This window comes from Mauremys reevesii, linkage group 9 (assembly GCF_016161935.1).
Source record: "Mauremys reevesii isolate NIE-2019 linkage group 9, ASM1616193v1, whole genome shotgun sequence".
In the NCBI taxonomy this organism is placed as follows: Eukaryota; Metazoa; Chordata; order Testudines; family Geoemydidae; genus Mauremys; species Mauremys reevesii.
In genome coordinates this window covers 39,879,382-39,893,573 of record NC_052631.1, presented here as the reverse complement: position 1 = coordinate 39,893,573, position 14,192 = coordinate 39,879,382, and the positions used below count along the sequence as shown (strand labels likewise).

Here is a 14,192-nt window from a genome sequence, read left to right as displayed (position 1 = left end):
GTAACAGGAATAAATGAAGCTGCACTTCTTTAAATTCCAAGGGACAGTGAGGTGACAATTAAAAACAAAACAAAACAGAAGAAAAGAAAAGAAGCCCTCCATTATTCTACAATAAGAGTATTGACATTTTTAATGGCCTATTTTATAAGCAACACCTCACACATGTTTAAAGATTGTGGATTTGCAGACAGATGTGTCAGCCTTAATGGTTCAGTCACATTTCACACATCCAGTAATGAATATTTTGCATGAGTGCCAATTAATCTAAGATAGCTAAGAAACCAAAAAGTGGCCAAAATCAGAGAAGTGCAGAACTAGTCTGAAATGTTTTAAATAGTTTGAAACTCACACTGTTTGATGATTTGTGGGTGTGGGAATAGTCTGTAAATAACTAGAGAATGTGAAAATAGAAGGATCCATAATTCATCTGTCCTCATGGCACATACATAACAGCAAATGTTCATATTTTTGAAGTGAAATGTTAGGAAGTAAATTACATTATTTTCTAAGCAGTGTGAGAGTGTAAACCTGAAGTATTTTGGAAAGAGTAGAGAATGCAAATCTGTTGATATACTGATATACAATTGACAGTGTCTTAAGGCATTCTAGGGAATTAGTTATCTGTTAGCGAAGGGAGTTGCAGGCAAATGTAGTTATTTTAAATATCCTATAGAATAGCTATAGTGAGTAAGTCATGATTGCCTTCTAATAATTTTGAATAGTGACCAACACATCCTAAAAGCGTGTGTTGCTGTAGGTGTGGAACGTCATGTGAAACCTTCATTTTCCCACAGTCATAGCTTCAGGCAGTTAATAACAAAGCATTAAATGATTAATCTCTTTCTCTGGCAAGAAAACAAGTATTTGAAAGAAAATTGGATAGACTAAGCCAAATTTTCGAAAGTGGCCAGTGATTTTTGGGTGCCCAATTTGAGACGCCTTAAAAGGGTTAGCATTTCAGAGGGTGAATGCTCAGAAAATCAGTCTCTTTTAAGGTGTCTCAAATTGGGCATCTCAAATCAGCAGTAGCAAGAGGCTCTCTGGAAAGTACATAGTGGAGAGCAGTTCTAGGCTCAGTTCTTCTTTACTCACCCTCTGGAAACAATTGCAGTGAGACCTGATGCCAAAGCCTTGTCTTGGTACAACCTATTTACAGTAGAGTAAAACCTCAGCATGAGCAGAGTGAAGATTCACTATAAAGCAAGTGGAAGTCTATTTAATTACTGAATTGGAGACTTTTGTCTCCACCACCTGATCAAGAGAACTTCCTTGGATGGTACGTTCCCTTTAATCAGGTTTGATTGAATGTTCAGACTTAATGAGTTTATTCTACTAGCAAAGACCCACTTTTATTGTGGCTAAAAATACTTCAGAGAAGCTGGAGCTATGCACATTACAAGATTGCTCTGTCTAAAAAATCTTCCAAATACCCAGATGTGCAGCTTAGGCAGACACAGATTAAGCAGGCCCTTGATTTTAAAAGAGTTAACTATTTAATATCAACATTAATGTGGCATCTTTGCTTTGTTTTGTAATAAATTATGTCCCTAAAAAAATGTACTTGGCTAAAATGTAAATTGGAAATATAGCTAAAACACACTCATTATTCTTGATTTTAATACAGCATTGTTTTGGTGGGATCAGTAAATCAGAACTCACTAATCCCTAAAACAGTTTGAAAACACCATATTTATTCACATTTAGAAACTAAACATTCCAGGTGAAAAGGTCAGTGGTACATACAGCATGTGCTGTAAGATTGGTAACTGCTCAAATCTTCTCAGTTGTGAGACAGCTGGATAAACAAAGCATGGATTAGCCAGGTCTGGCTGTAAGCCTGCAGAGCACCTTCATCTGTAGCTTTCTGTCATTAGTAGTTCACAGAACTAAGGCCTGGTCTACACTACGAATTTAGGTTGAATTTAGCAGCACTAAATCGAATTAACCCTGCACCCATCTACACAACAAAGCCATTTACTTTGACATAAAGGGCTCTTAAAATCAATTTCTGTACTCCTCCCCGATGAGGGGAGTAGCGCTGAAATCGACATTGCCGGGTCGAATTAGGGTTAGTGTGGACGCATTTCGACGGTATTGGCCTCTGGGCGCTATCCCACAGTGCACCATTGTGACCACTCTGGACAGCAATCTGAACTCGGATGCACTGGCCAGGTAGACAGGAAAAGCCCCGGGAACTTTTGAATTTCATTTCCTGTTTGCCAAGCGTGGAGAGCTGATCAGCACAGGTGACCATGCAGAGCTCATCAGCACAGGTAACCATGAAGTCCAAGAATCGAAAAAGAGCTGCAGCTTGGACCGTACGGGAGGTACTGGATCTGATCGCTGTATGGGGAGAGGATTCCATTCTAGCAGAACTACGTTCCAGAAGACGGAATGCCAAAACATTTTAAAAAGTCTCCAGAGGCATGATGGAGAGAGGACACAATAGGGACTCACTACAGTGTCGCGTGAAAGTTAAGGAGCTCAGACAAGCCTACCAGAAAACCAAAGAAGCAAACGGACAGTCTGGTGCAGAGCTGCAGACATGCTGCTTCTACGCTGAGCTGCATACAATTCTAGGGGGCGCTGCCACCACTACCCCATCCTTGACCGTGGATTCTGAGGAGGGGGTACTCTCAGCCATGCCTGAAGATTTTGCGGACGGGGAAGATGATGATGAGGAGGAGGACGAGCTTGCAGAGAGCACACAGCACACCATTCTCCCCAACAGCCAGGATTTTTTTCTCAGCCTGACTGAAGTAGCCTCCCAACCCTCCCAAGGCGGTATCCCATACCATGAAGCCATAGAAGGGACCTCTGGTGAGTGTACCTTTGTAAATATAAAACATGGTTTAAAAGCAACTGTTTTTTAATAATTAATTTGCCCTGAGGACTTGGGATGCATTCGCAGCCAGTACAGCCACTGGAAAAATCTGTTAACGTGTCTGGGGATGGAGCGGAAATCCTCCAGGGACATCTCCATGAAGCTCTCCTGGAGGTACTCCAAAAGCCTTTGAAGAAGGTTTCTGGGCAGGGCAGCCTTATTCCGTCCTCCATGGTAGGACACTTTACCACGCCATGCTAGTAGCAAGTAATCTGGTATTATTGCATGACAAAGCATGGCAGCATATGGTCCCGGTGTTTGCTGGCATTCAAGCAACATCTGTTCTTTATCTTGCTGTGTTATCCTCAGGAGAATATCGTTCATGGTAACCTGGTTGAAATACGGGGATTTAATTAAGGGGACAGAGGTGGCTGTTCCTACTTGGCTGTTTGCCTGTGGCTGAAAAGAAATCCTTCCCTGCAGTTAGCCAAGCGGTGGGGGGGGAGCATTGGCTCTGAGCTGTTCGTGTTTGGCTAGCAGGGATCTTCCCTGATACCAGCCACACATTTGGGGGAGGGGTAAAGTGATCATCCCAGAGAATTGGATGGGGAGGGGGGGTTAGTTTGGTTTCTGCTGCTGCATGTTAACACGAAAACCGCAGCACTCAACGGGCTTTGCTTGGTATGTGGGAAAGGAAGGTGCTGCTTTTATGAAGGTCGCAGAAGCCGAAAGACAACGGCTTACAATGGCCTTATACAAGCCAAATTCTGTTGCCCGGCCCTGTGTCTGTGATCTCTAACACCAAAGCCGCAGGCACTCAATATTAAGATGCAAAATGCGACCTTGTACCAAAATCACATGTGCTGTGTAATGTTGTTCACCGTGAAAGAGTATACTCATTGTTCTGTAAAATGTATATTTTAAAATATTTCTCTCCCTTTTTTCCCTCCTGCAGCTGCAAATGTTTCAAGCCTCCCTCCTCCGTCCCTACGGCTATCTCAGATAAGGCGGCAAAAAAAACGCACACGAGATGAAATGTTCTGAGATCATGCAGTCGACCCACAGTGAAAGAGCTCATTTGAATGAGTGGAAGGACACAGTATCACAGTACAGGAAAGCGGCCAACAAACGTGAGGACAGGAGGGACGAACGTGAGGACAAGAGGGATGCTCGAGATGAGAGGTGGCGGCAGGAAGATCAGAGGAGGCAGGATGCAATGCTGGAGCTACTGTAGGATCAAATGGACATGCTCCAGCGTCTGGTGAAGCTTCAGGAATGGCAGCAGGATCACAGAGTGCTGCTGCAGCCCCTATATAACCACCCTACCCCCTCCCCATGTTCCATAGCCTCCTCACCCAGATGCCCAAGAACGTGCGCGGGCGGGGGGAAGGCTCCGTGCACCCTGCCACTCCACCCCAGTGGACAGCCCAAGCAAAAGGCTGTCATTCAACAAGTGGCCTTTTCCTTCCTTCCCTCCTCCCCACCCGGGCTACCGTGTCAGTTCTCTCCCTATTTTTATAATCAATAAAGAATACATGGTTTTTCAATGATAGTGACATTATTTCCTCTGAAAGCAAGCTGTGATCGAAAGGGGGAGAGTGGGTGGCTTACAGGGAATGAGTCAATCAAGGGGTCAGGTTTTTATCAAGGAGAAACAAACAGAACTCTCACACCGTAGGCTGGCCAGTCATGAAACTGGTTTTCAAAGCTTCTCTGATGTGCAGCGCTTCCTGGTGTGCTCTTCTAATCGCCCTGGTGTCTGGCTGCGCTTAATTAGTGGCCAGGCGATTTGCCTCAACCTCCCACCCTGCCATAAATGTCTCCCCCTTACTCTCACAGAGATTGTGGAGCACACAGCAAGCAGCAATAACAATAAGAATATTGGTTTGGCTGAGGTCTAAGCGAGTCAGTAACGTGCGCCAGCGACCCTTTAAACATCCAAATGCACATTCTACCACCGTTCTGCACTTGCTCAGCCTATAGTTGAACAGCTCCTGATTGCTGTCCAGGCTGCCTGTGTATGGCTTCATGAGCCATGGCATTAAGGGGTAGGCTGGGTCCCCAAGGATAACTATAGGCATTTCAACTTCCCCTATGGTTATTTTCTGGTCTGGGAAGTAAATCCCTTGCTGTAGCCATTTAAACAGATTAGTGTTCCTGAAGACGCGAGCGTCATGAACCCTTCCCGGCCATCCCATGTTGATGTTGGTGAAACGGCCCTTGTGATCCACCAGTGTTTGCTGCACCATTGAAAAGTACCCCTTGCGGTTTATGTACTGGGTGCCCTGGTGCTCCGGTGCCAAGATAGGGATATGGGGTCCATCTATCGCCCCACCACAGTTAGGGAATCCTATTGCAGCAAAGCCATCTACTATGACCTGCACATGTCCCAGAGTCACTACCTTTGGTAGCAGCAGCTCAGTGATTGCTTTGGCTACTTGCATCACAGCAGCTCCCACAGTAGATTTGCCCACTCCAAATTGATTCCCAACTGACCGGTAGCTGTCTGGTGTTGCAAGCTTCCAGAGGGCTATCGCCACTCGCTTGTGAACTGTGAGGGCTACTCTCATCTTGGTATTCTTGCGGTTCAGGGCAGGGGTAAGCAAGTCACAAAGTTCCATGAAAGTGGCCCTACGCATACGAAAGTTTCGCAGTCATGGGAATCGTCCCACACCTGCAACACTATGCGGTTCCACCAGTCTGTGCTTGTTTCCCGGGCCCAGAATCGGCGTTCCACAGCATGAACCTGCCCCATTAACACCATGATCTCCAAAGCGCCGAGGTCCGCGGTTTGAGAGAATTCTGTGTCCATGTCCTCATCACTCTTGTTGCCGCACTGCCACCTCCTCCTCACCTGGTTTTGCAGGTTCTGGTTCAGCATAAACTGCACGATAATGCGCGAGGTGTTTACAATGTTCATGACTGCTGCGTTGGGCTGAGCGGGCTCCATGCTTGCCGTGGTATGGCGTCTGCACTGATAACCCAAGAAAAAAGGTGCAAAACGGTTGTCTGCCGTTGCTTTCATGGAGGGAGGGAGAGGGGGGACTGACGACATGTACTCAGAACCACCTGCAACAATGTTTTTTGCCACATCAGGCATTGGGAGCTCAACCCAGAATTCCAATGGACGGGAGAGACTGCGGGAATTATGGGATGGCTATGGGATAGCTACCCACAGTGCAACACTCCGGAAGTTGTGCTTAGTGTGGCCGCATGCACTCGACTTTATACAATCTGTTTCCAAAAATCGAATTCTGTAAAATCGGAGTAATCCCATAGTGTAGACATACCCTAAGACAACATTTGGAAAGAGAGAGAGGTAGTGCTGTGGATGGGTACGCTGGTCTTTCACATCTGCAGACTAGAATTGAAAAACTTTTAATCATGAGTCAAATGAGGTTGGTGGTCATATCCTAGTCCTTAGTGTACATTTGCTCATATCACAGAACTTCATAATCTGTCATAATTTGGTATGATTGACAATCTAATTCCAAGGAATATGATATAAACAATGCCATTGCAGATCAGGACTGAGATGTATTAACAATTCTTGTCAGGAGACTTATATAATGCTTGCCTGGCACTAGCCAGTGATGTTATTACTTCACTTCACTGTGCACTATATACTTTTACAAATAGAGTAACATTTAAAAAAAATAGGGCAATTAACTCATTGATGCCTGGGTTCAAACTTTATGGCCTCTTTCCCAGCAATGAACTTATTCAACTGGTGGGGCAAAGCAGTGGCATTTTACACATCAATAAGAATGCAGTCTTAGAAGCCCATCAAGCTTAGAACATAAGAACATAAGAAAGGCCGTACCGGGTCAGACCAAAGGTCCATCTAGCCCAGTATCTGTCTACCGACAGTGGCCAATGCCAGGTGCCCCTGAGGGAGTGAACCTAACAGGCAATGATCAAGTGATCTCTCTCCTGCCATCCATCTCCATCCTCTGACGAACAGAGGCTAGGGACACCATTCTTACCCATCCTGGCTAATAGCTATTTATGGACTTAGCCACCATGAATTTATCCAGTCCCCTTTTAAACATTGTTATAGTCCTAGCCTTCACAACCTCCTCAGGTAAGGAGTTCCACAAGTTGACTGTGCGCTGCGTGAAGAAGAACTTCCTTTTATTTGTTTTAAACCTGCTGCCTATTAATTTCATTTGGTGACCACTAGTTCTTGTATTATGGGAATAAGTAAATAACTTTTCCTTATCCACTTTCTCAACAAAAGTACCTGGTCAATACTAGAAAATGTGGCTTATTTTAAATGTGCACATCACACTATTCATTCGTTGTCGATTCGGGTCTCTAGTTAGGTCCCTGTGACGTGGTTCAGCATAACTCAACTAAAACACAACTCTGTGTTAAGCAAACAAATCTGAAGTTCTTTTCTCTTGAGCTGCCAACCCTGCCATAAAACAGCTCTTCCTGGATTTCCACAACACAATCTGGTGCATTTATTTTCTGCTAAAACAAGTATCTTAAACACAAAATTGTCTCCATAGCACCTGAGCTCAGTGTTTGGTCTAATCATCATGTCTCCAACACTGCTCTCCAACTGCCTTTCCTCTCTATTCTGTCTGCTCTTACCCAGTGCTATTCAGGAAATTCTTCCAATGTTCATCACCATAGTCCTCTTTTTTTAATTATTTTGTACTGTGTATTTATTTTTATTTTTCAGACTGGAACAAGCGTATTGAGTATAAACCTGGCTCTGGCAGCATACCTTTGTTTCCCAGCATTCATCTGGAAACCTGTGATGGACCTGTTTCCTCAATCCAGACCACTATTGAACTGCAAACCAATTACATTGGAAAGGGCTGTGACCGAGAGACATACTCTGAGAAATCACTGCAAAAATTATGTGGTATGTGCTTGGTTTTCAGTTTACTTATTAATTCTTTCTGTCCAGATAAAGCAGTTTTTCCATAAACACACAGACCAAGTCGCTACTGTATATGTGGTTTTACATATGCACAATGGCCATTATAGCTAACTGGCTGGTACCCATAGGAATTAATCATGATGTGACATCAGAGGTAGTTCTTGCTTTTCTCTTTCTTCTCTTTCTTCATTACTTTCTTACTTTCAGTTTTCCTCTCCTTCCTCTCTTCTCCTCTTTATCTTCTTTCCTTCTTCTCATCCTTCTCCCGTCCCTTCATTTATGATGTGGATGATTTATTATTTCTATTGTGGTGTTACCTAGGGTTCTGATCCATGTTTATCATACCAGGAGCTGTATAAACAAATAACAGATTATTATGAAGACCTTAGCATTTCACCCACATGAAACTGTAGCTCCTATTCCAATGACCCTTTCTAATTTCATTGCACCAAACAAATCCACTTAAGAAATGTCATGCAGTCCTTTGCCAGAGTTTAAATTAAAAAAAAAGGAAAGTTTGGGATACTATGGACAAAAGGTATTTCAGAGATGGATAGTTTCTACAAAAGATATTCTGACTCAAGAGTTTCCAAATGTGTTTTGCCCCTTTATTCAGTAGTTCAATATAGGCTTGAACTAGATGCTCCAAATTTGTTTTGCTGTGCAGGTATCACCAACAGGAAAAGTGTCTTCTTATTCTTGGAAGGCAAGAGGACTATTTAGTTAGCTATTAGTTAGTTAAGAAAAAAAGTACACCTATGACCTGAAATTTTTATTTCTATTTGTGGTCTCTGGTATAGTTTCTGAGCATTGTAGTGACCAGCACTCCAGCTTAAGGCTTGTGTAAGTTTTGCACTTCAGGATGTCCACAGACTAAGCCACACTTTAGAGCTATGTACACTTTACCTTATGATATCTGCAACCCCAGGGTGTGTCATTCTTAAGGCTTGTGTCTGAACTGCTGTCAATGTGCAGTTAGGCAGTCTACAGCCTCAGAGTGCATCTTTCCTAAGACCCATGTCTAAGCTTCTACAACATGTGTTCTCGGATGCCCACAATCCATACAACTTTTCCATTTTAATTCATAACTTTTCTGTTCTGCTTTATTAATTGGCTTAAATTTGCTTTGATAGCACCATTGCAATATTGCACAGATGTACGGATCAATAAACTAACTTTTTAGAAAATAATTTTGGGCCTGAAAATGTCTCAGGCAACTTTACCAAACATTTTTTAAAAATCTGAAGCATTTCCCAGGCCAAAAAACTTTAACTTGGAGTTAAGATTATAAATATTGTGACGGGGCAAGGCCAGATGGCTATAGAAAAGTAGTGGGAGATAGATATATTAGCCCCAGGTTAAGCAAATCCCTGGTACCAGGATAAGTAAATGGCAGCTACTCCAGGTCAGTTAAGACACCTGGGGCCAATTAAGAGCTTTCCAGATGGCAGGGAGCATGCTATGTTGATTGGGACACCTGAAGCCAATCAGGGGCTGGCTGAAACTAGTTAAAAACCTCCCAGTTAGTCAGGTGGGCGTGCATGTCAGGAGCAGTGAGAAGTTGTGCTGTTGGAGAGGCTGAGCTGTACACACCATACTAGGTACAAGGAAGGAGGCCCTGATGTAAGGGTGAAGGGGAGCTTGAGAAAGTGGGGGCTGCTGTGGGGAAGTAGCCCAGGGAATTGTACGTGTCCTGTTTCTAAAAGGTCAGCTACCATAGCTGATACTATTAGTGTCCCTGGGCTGGAGCCAGGAGTAGAGGGAGGGCCTGGGCTCTGCCCTTTGCCCCCCTGATTAATCACAGAGATTGGGAGACAACAGAGACTGTGCATGGGAGGATAGCTTCTCCTCACCTCCCTCGCTGGCTTATGATGAAAATAGCTCGGTAGACTGTGACCTTTGTCTCTAGAGAAAGAAGGGTTAAGTGGAGGGTCACAGTGAGCCTCTGAGGCTAGTGAAATCCATCAGGAAATGCAGGACCCACGGAGACAAGGACAGAGTTTTGTCACTATCTATCAGTTACTTGGGGGAGTAAACAAGAAGTAAAAGAATATTATTGTCCTCATAAAATCTGTTAGCCTGGAAATTGCACAGGTAAGGTAACACAAACAACCATAATTTTACTCCTGTATCATAATCCAACTAACAGAGATACCACAAAAGCAGGAGAAAATCTGTCTACAAGCAGCACTCATCTTCATCAATCAGTGATATTAAAACTGAGACATTGATCTAACTGGGCAACTTTACTCTTGTTGATCAGTGGTTTTCAACCTGTAGTCTACAGGCCCCTGAGGGTCTGCAGACTATGTCTCAGGGGTCTGTGAAAGGTTGTCATTAACATAGAACAGTAGTTTTCAACATGTGGTCTGTGGACACCATGCCTGAAATTTCCAAAGGGGTCCGCACTTCCATTCAAAATTTTTTAGGGTTTTGCAAATGAAAAAGGTTGAAAACCACATTGATAGACGATTGTGTACAACTTTAGCTTTTAAATAAAATAAACGTGTCTTCACATTGCAGCAAAATATTCTTGCCTTTTTCAAGACCCTATGCAGGCATCAGAAAAACATAGGTTTTTATGTCTCCAACAAAAATTGACTTCATTTGGGTAATCGTTCAGGATAATTTCACCAAAATACACATGGTTTCAGATGAAGAAGGGTTACTCTGTAAGATTTAGAAAAGATATGTAGCAACCACATCTGGGGATATGAATCTGTTAAGGGCAGGACCCAAACTAGGTAAGTTATATGCCAGGAATGTGGGATGACAGGGATCATACATACATGTAGTATCACAGATACATGTATACAGCAACAGAGATTATCAGCTCAACACTCTGAGGAAACTACTTTGGCAAGGCAGACTTTAGACTTAAAATTCTTATCAAAACCTAGTTTATCAGAATGTTACTCAAGGTACAGCAAGGATGCAAGGTGTAAGGTTGGGAGGTGCAAGGGGTAGAGTTAAGGTTACATGTGAGTTTCTAGGCTTTCTAGTTCAGGTGACACTTTGGAAAAAAAAATCCAATCTTTCTAATGTTTGCTTTTTGAGTAAACTATGTTTTTAAAGGGCTCTTTTTTTTCCTCTTTGAGTAACTGATAAGTATTTACAATCTTAATTCTGGGTTAACTTATTTCCTAGGAAGAATATCTGCAGGCTAAAATTGATAGAGAGAGGCATGATCATAAACACTTCAGCAGGTCTTAGTGTATCTAGGAGTGGAAAGTGTTTGGCAAGACGGACAGACAAAATGACTAACAATATTATATTATTGCTTAGGTGAGAGCTGTTCCCAGCACATCTATAAAGGAATAGAATCTTTAAATCCAGAAGAGAGAATAGATGGAATACGAAATATTGTAAAATGGGAAAAATTCAAATGGACTCAAGGATAGTCTCCTGTGTCTGGAATTCTTATGTTCATAGAGAAGAGTAGGTGTGAGAGACAGACAGATACTGATGACAGTTTCCTTGAAAGGGTTATAAAAGAAAATGAGTTTTGCATCAAAATTGCATCTGGAGTGGTTTACATGCCTGTATTTAGTACTTATTGCCAATCCCTACTTCAGAGAGAGCTCATAGGAAAGCAGGTTAATTTTGTTTAGAAAACTGTTTTCTCCCAGAAATGACCTGATCGTGTGTAATGGTTTGAGGAATAAATTCTTTGAAAGGAACAACCTGCGTATCTTGATGTCAGTGAAGCACCGTGTGATTGCAGGGAGAGTGCAGTGTTGAGTGATTACAGAGAAATGATCACTTGTGCCACATAGAGCACAAGACTCTCTCAAGCCTTTCTAATTAAGGCCCCAACTGATAAATGTTTTCACTGCTTAACTTATCTGGTGGACATCCAGTGAATTCAACTGCTGAAGAAGGACAAGACATTAAAATGCAGTCATTTGTCTTTCTGTTCATTTATACTTGCCATTCAACATGCCAGTGATTCACTCCCACTTTGACTATCAAGGTATGCAATGTAATTTCCAGAAAAGATCGGTGTAACAGGAGCTTTAAAAAAAAAAAAAGCAAAATCTCAGCTCAGATGATGAAATTATGCTTCTTGACTCATTTTAAAATATAGGGAATTTGAAAAAAAATATCTATAGTTTTCTTCAAAAGTTAAGTGCCCCTTCCCATCCGTCTACCCCCACTAAAATAACATTTAGACTAAACAAATCAATTAAGGCTGAACAACAGGGGATTAATGATCAGGCTGCTGTTTCCCTTCTCCCCAATATATTTGTATAAAAATAAAATCATAGGGAACTGCTAACAGCCCCATTTGACAGATCGGGAGCTGAGGCACAGTGTTTTGCCTAAGACCACCCAAAAATCTGTGGTAGAGCAGGGAGTTGTACCCAGGCCTTTCAAGTCCCAGTTAGTGCCCTAAGCACTAGGACATCCTTTATATGCTAAAGGTCAGTGTTGGCACAAGAACAAATTGATATAAACTGGTTGTGAACAAATTCAGGTTGGAAATTAGAAGAAGGTTTCTAACCATCAAAGGGGTGAGTTACTGGAACAACCCCCCTATAGGAGTTGTGAGGGGAAACAACTTAATTCGTTTTAAGAAAGAGCTGGACAAATGTCTGAGTATGACGAGGTTGCTTGTGATGCTAAGAGGCAAGGCCCAACAGCCCTGGGGCTCCCTTCTGGTTTATATTTTAAGTTCCTAAAAGCCCATGCTTCAGGATTTCAGCTGGTCACCTGCAGGAGTTAGGAAGGGACTCCCCACTGCCACACATATACCCCAAATATATTCTGTTTTTGTTTGTTTTAATCTCCTTCCTCTGAAGCATAAGGAATGGCCACAGCTGAAGATAAGACTTTGAACAGGGCACTGAGCATTCTCTGACCCAAATGCCTGGCTGGTTGGGAAAGGAGTTTTCCCCAGGTCAGATTCGCAAGTGGCCTTGGTTTTTTTTTCACCATCCTCTGCTGTGTGTGAGTGACTTGCCCATATTAGCTGGATGTTTCTCACTTAATCATTTCCCTGCCAGGCCCTGGTGTACGTTGGCCCCTCCTATTCTCTGTCTGTGGCACATAATAGTCTAATGTCCTGTGGGCTGTAACACTATGGTTTAATTTCAGTTATTGGGCTTAATGTGTGGATGCTGTGGGAGGCCTGAGATGCAGGAGGTCAGACTTAATGATCTGCTGTCCTTTCTGGCCTTAAACTCTGTGGCTCTTGTGCAGCACCCACTAAAGTCAACGAGATCTATGGATACCAGAGGAGGGAATTAGGTCTCTAAGACAGCATTAATAAAGGGAGGAATGACATCTCTTGACATTTGCATAGTGTGAAACCATCTACATCTATTTTTAATCAATGAAATACCGCTGTCTCCCCCCACAGAGAAACAGCAAAAAATATTTAAAAGGTTCATATTAAATCTTGCAAAACCCTAGGCAGCAGTGCATTGTGGGCTCTCTGAGGTAAATCTGATACAAAAGATACCCTGAGCAGAATGTTGAGGTGCTTCAGTGCAGGGCCGCCTGGGGGCGGGGGGGCAAGTGGGTCTATTTGCCCCAGGCCCCGGGCCCCGCAGGGGCCCCCACGAGAATATAGTATTCTATAATATTGCAACTTCTTTTATGGAAGGGGCCCCCGAAATTGCTTTGCCCCATGCCCCCTGATCTGCCCCTGGTCTGGGCAGCCCTGCTTCAGTGAGCAGTTGTCTGCTGCTGTTGCCTTGTGAAACAAAGTGCTTCATGATTTTTGGAAGCTGCTAGCTCTTGCAATAGATGATAACATACTTTATGCTGTTTTGGGGGAGCTAAGCCCCTTTCCCCCCCGCCACCTCACACACTGTAGTTATGGTGAGCATCCTGTTGCTGTAGCAGAGAGCAGTTACTAATGCTCTCAAAAGCAATGTGACAGGATTGCAGCTGTGTCCCTTCAGCAGGTATATTCTTGCCTGCATGTTGACTTTGTCTCCTTATTTGACTCTCTATCCCTGACATGGTTGCATAAGCACAGACAGGATTTACTCCCTAATAGTTAGTTTTATGACTTTGACTGGTTTTTCTCTAATACAGAAACAAATATTAAACACACAAAAAGGGAGCACTTCAAATGGTAATTACATATGAATTTGCATATAAAGTCATAGTACCAGTCATATTTTATATTCTCTAGGGTTACAGTAAAATCAGGTGATTTCAGGCTACTGACAAAGTCATTGTTGAGAATTAAATATCTCATACTGAAGAAGGGAACAGGAATGTGGGTCCAACAGTAACTTAGCAGGGGCCCTGTATAAACTGTGCCAAAACTCCATGAGATGCTGCATATTGAACATCCAAATCCAACATGGTTTTTGAAGTAAATTTCCACACAATTATGTGGGGATTGAGTAGGAACCTGTCAGTTTCGGGCCTGATTCACCAAGGTACTTAAGCAGGAGTCTGACTTTAAGCATTGGCGGAGCTACAGTGCTATCAGACACTTAAAGTTAGGCTCCAGTT

At 43.0% G+C, this 14,192-nt stretch overlaps 1 protein-coding gene across 2 annotated transcripts in view; it reads left to right on the top strand.

The window, feature by feature from the left end:
* The window catches only part of CLSTN2 (calsyntenin 2), a 695,827-nt gene that overhangs the window by 585,706 nt on the left and 95,929 nt on the right, over positions 1–14,192 (top strand). Inside the window, exon 6 of one of the 2 annotated variants that reach the window (XM_039489460.1) lies at positions 7,515–7,700. The exons of the other annotated variant lie outside the window; for it this stretch is intronic. Within the exon in view, the coding sequence (XP_039345394.1) occupies positions 7,515–7,700 (186 nt within the window). The remainder of the gene's footprint in view (positions 1–7,514; positions 7,701–14,192) is intronic. 2 annotated transcript variants of the gene reach the window in all.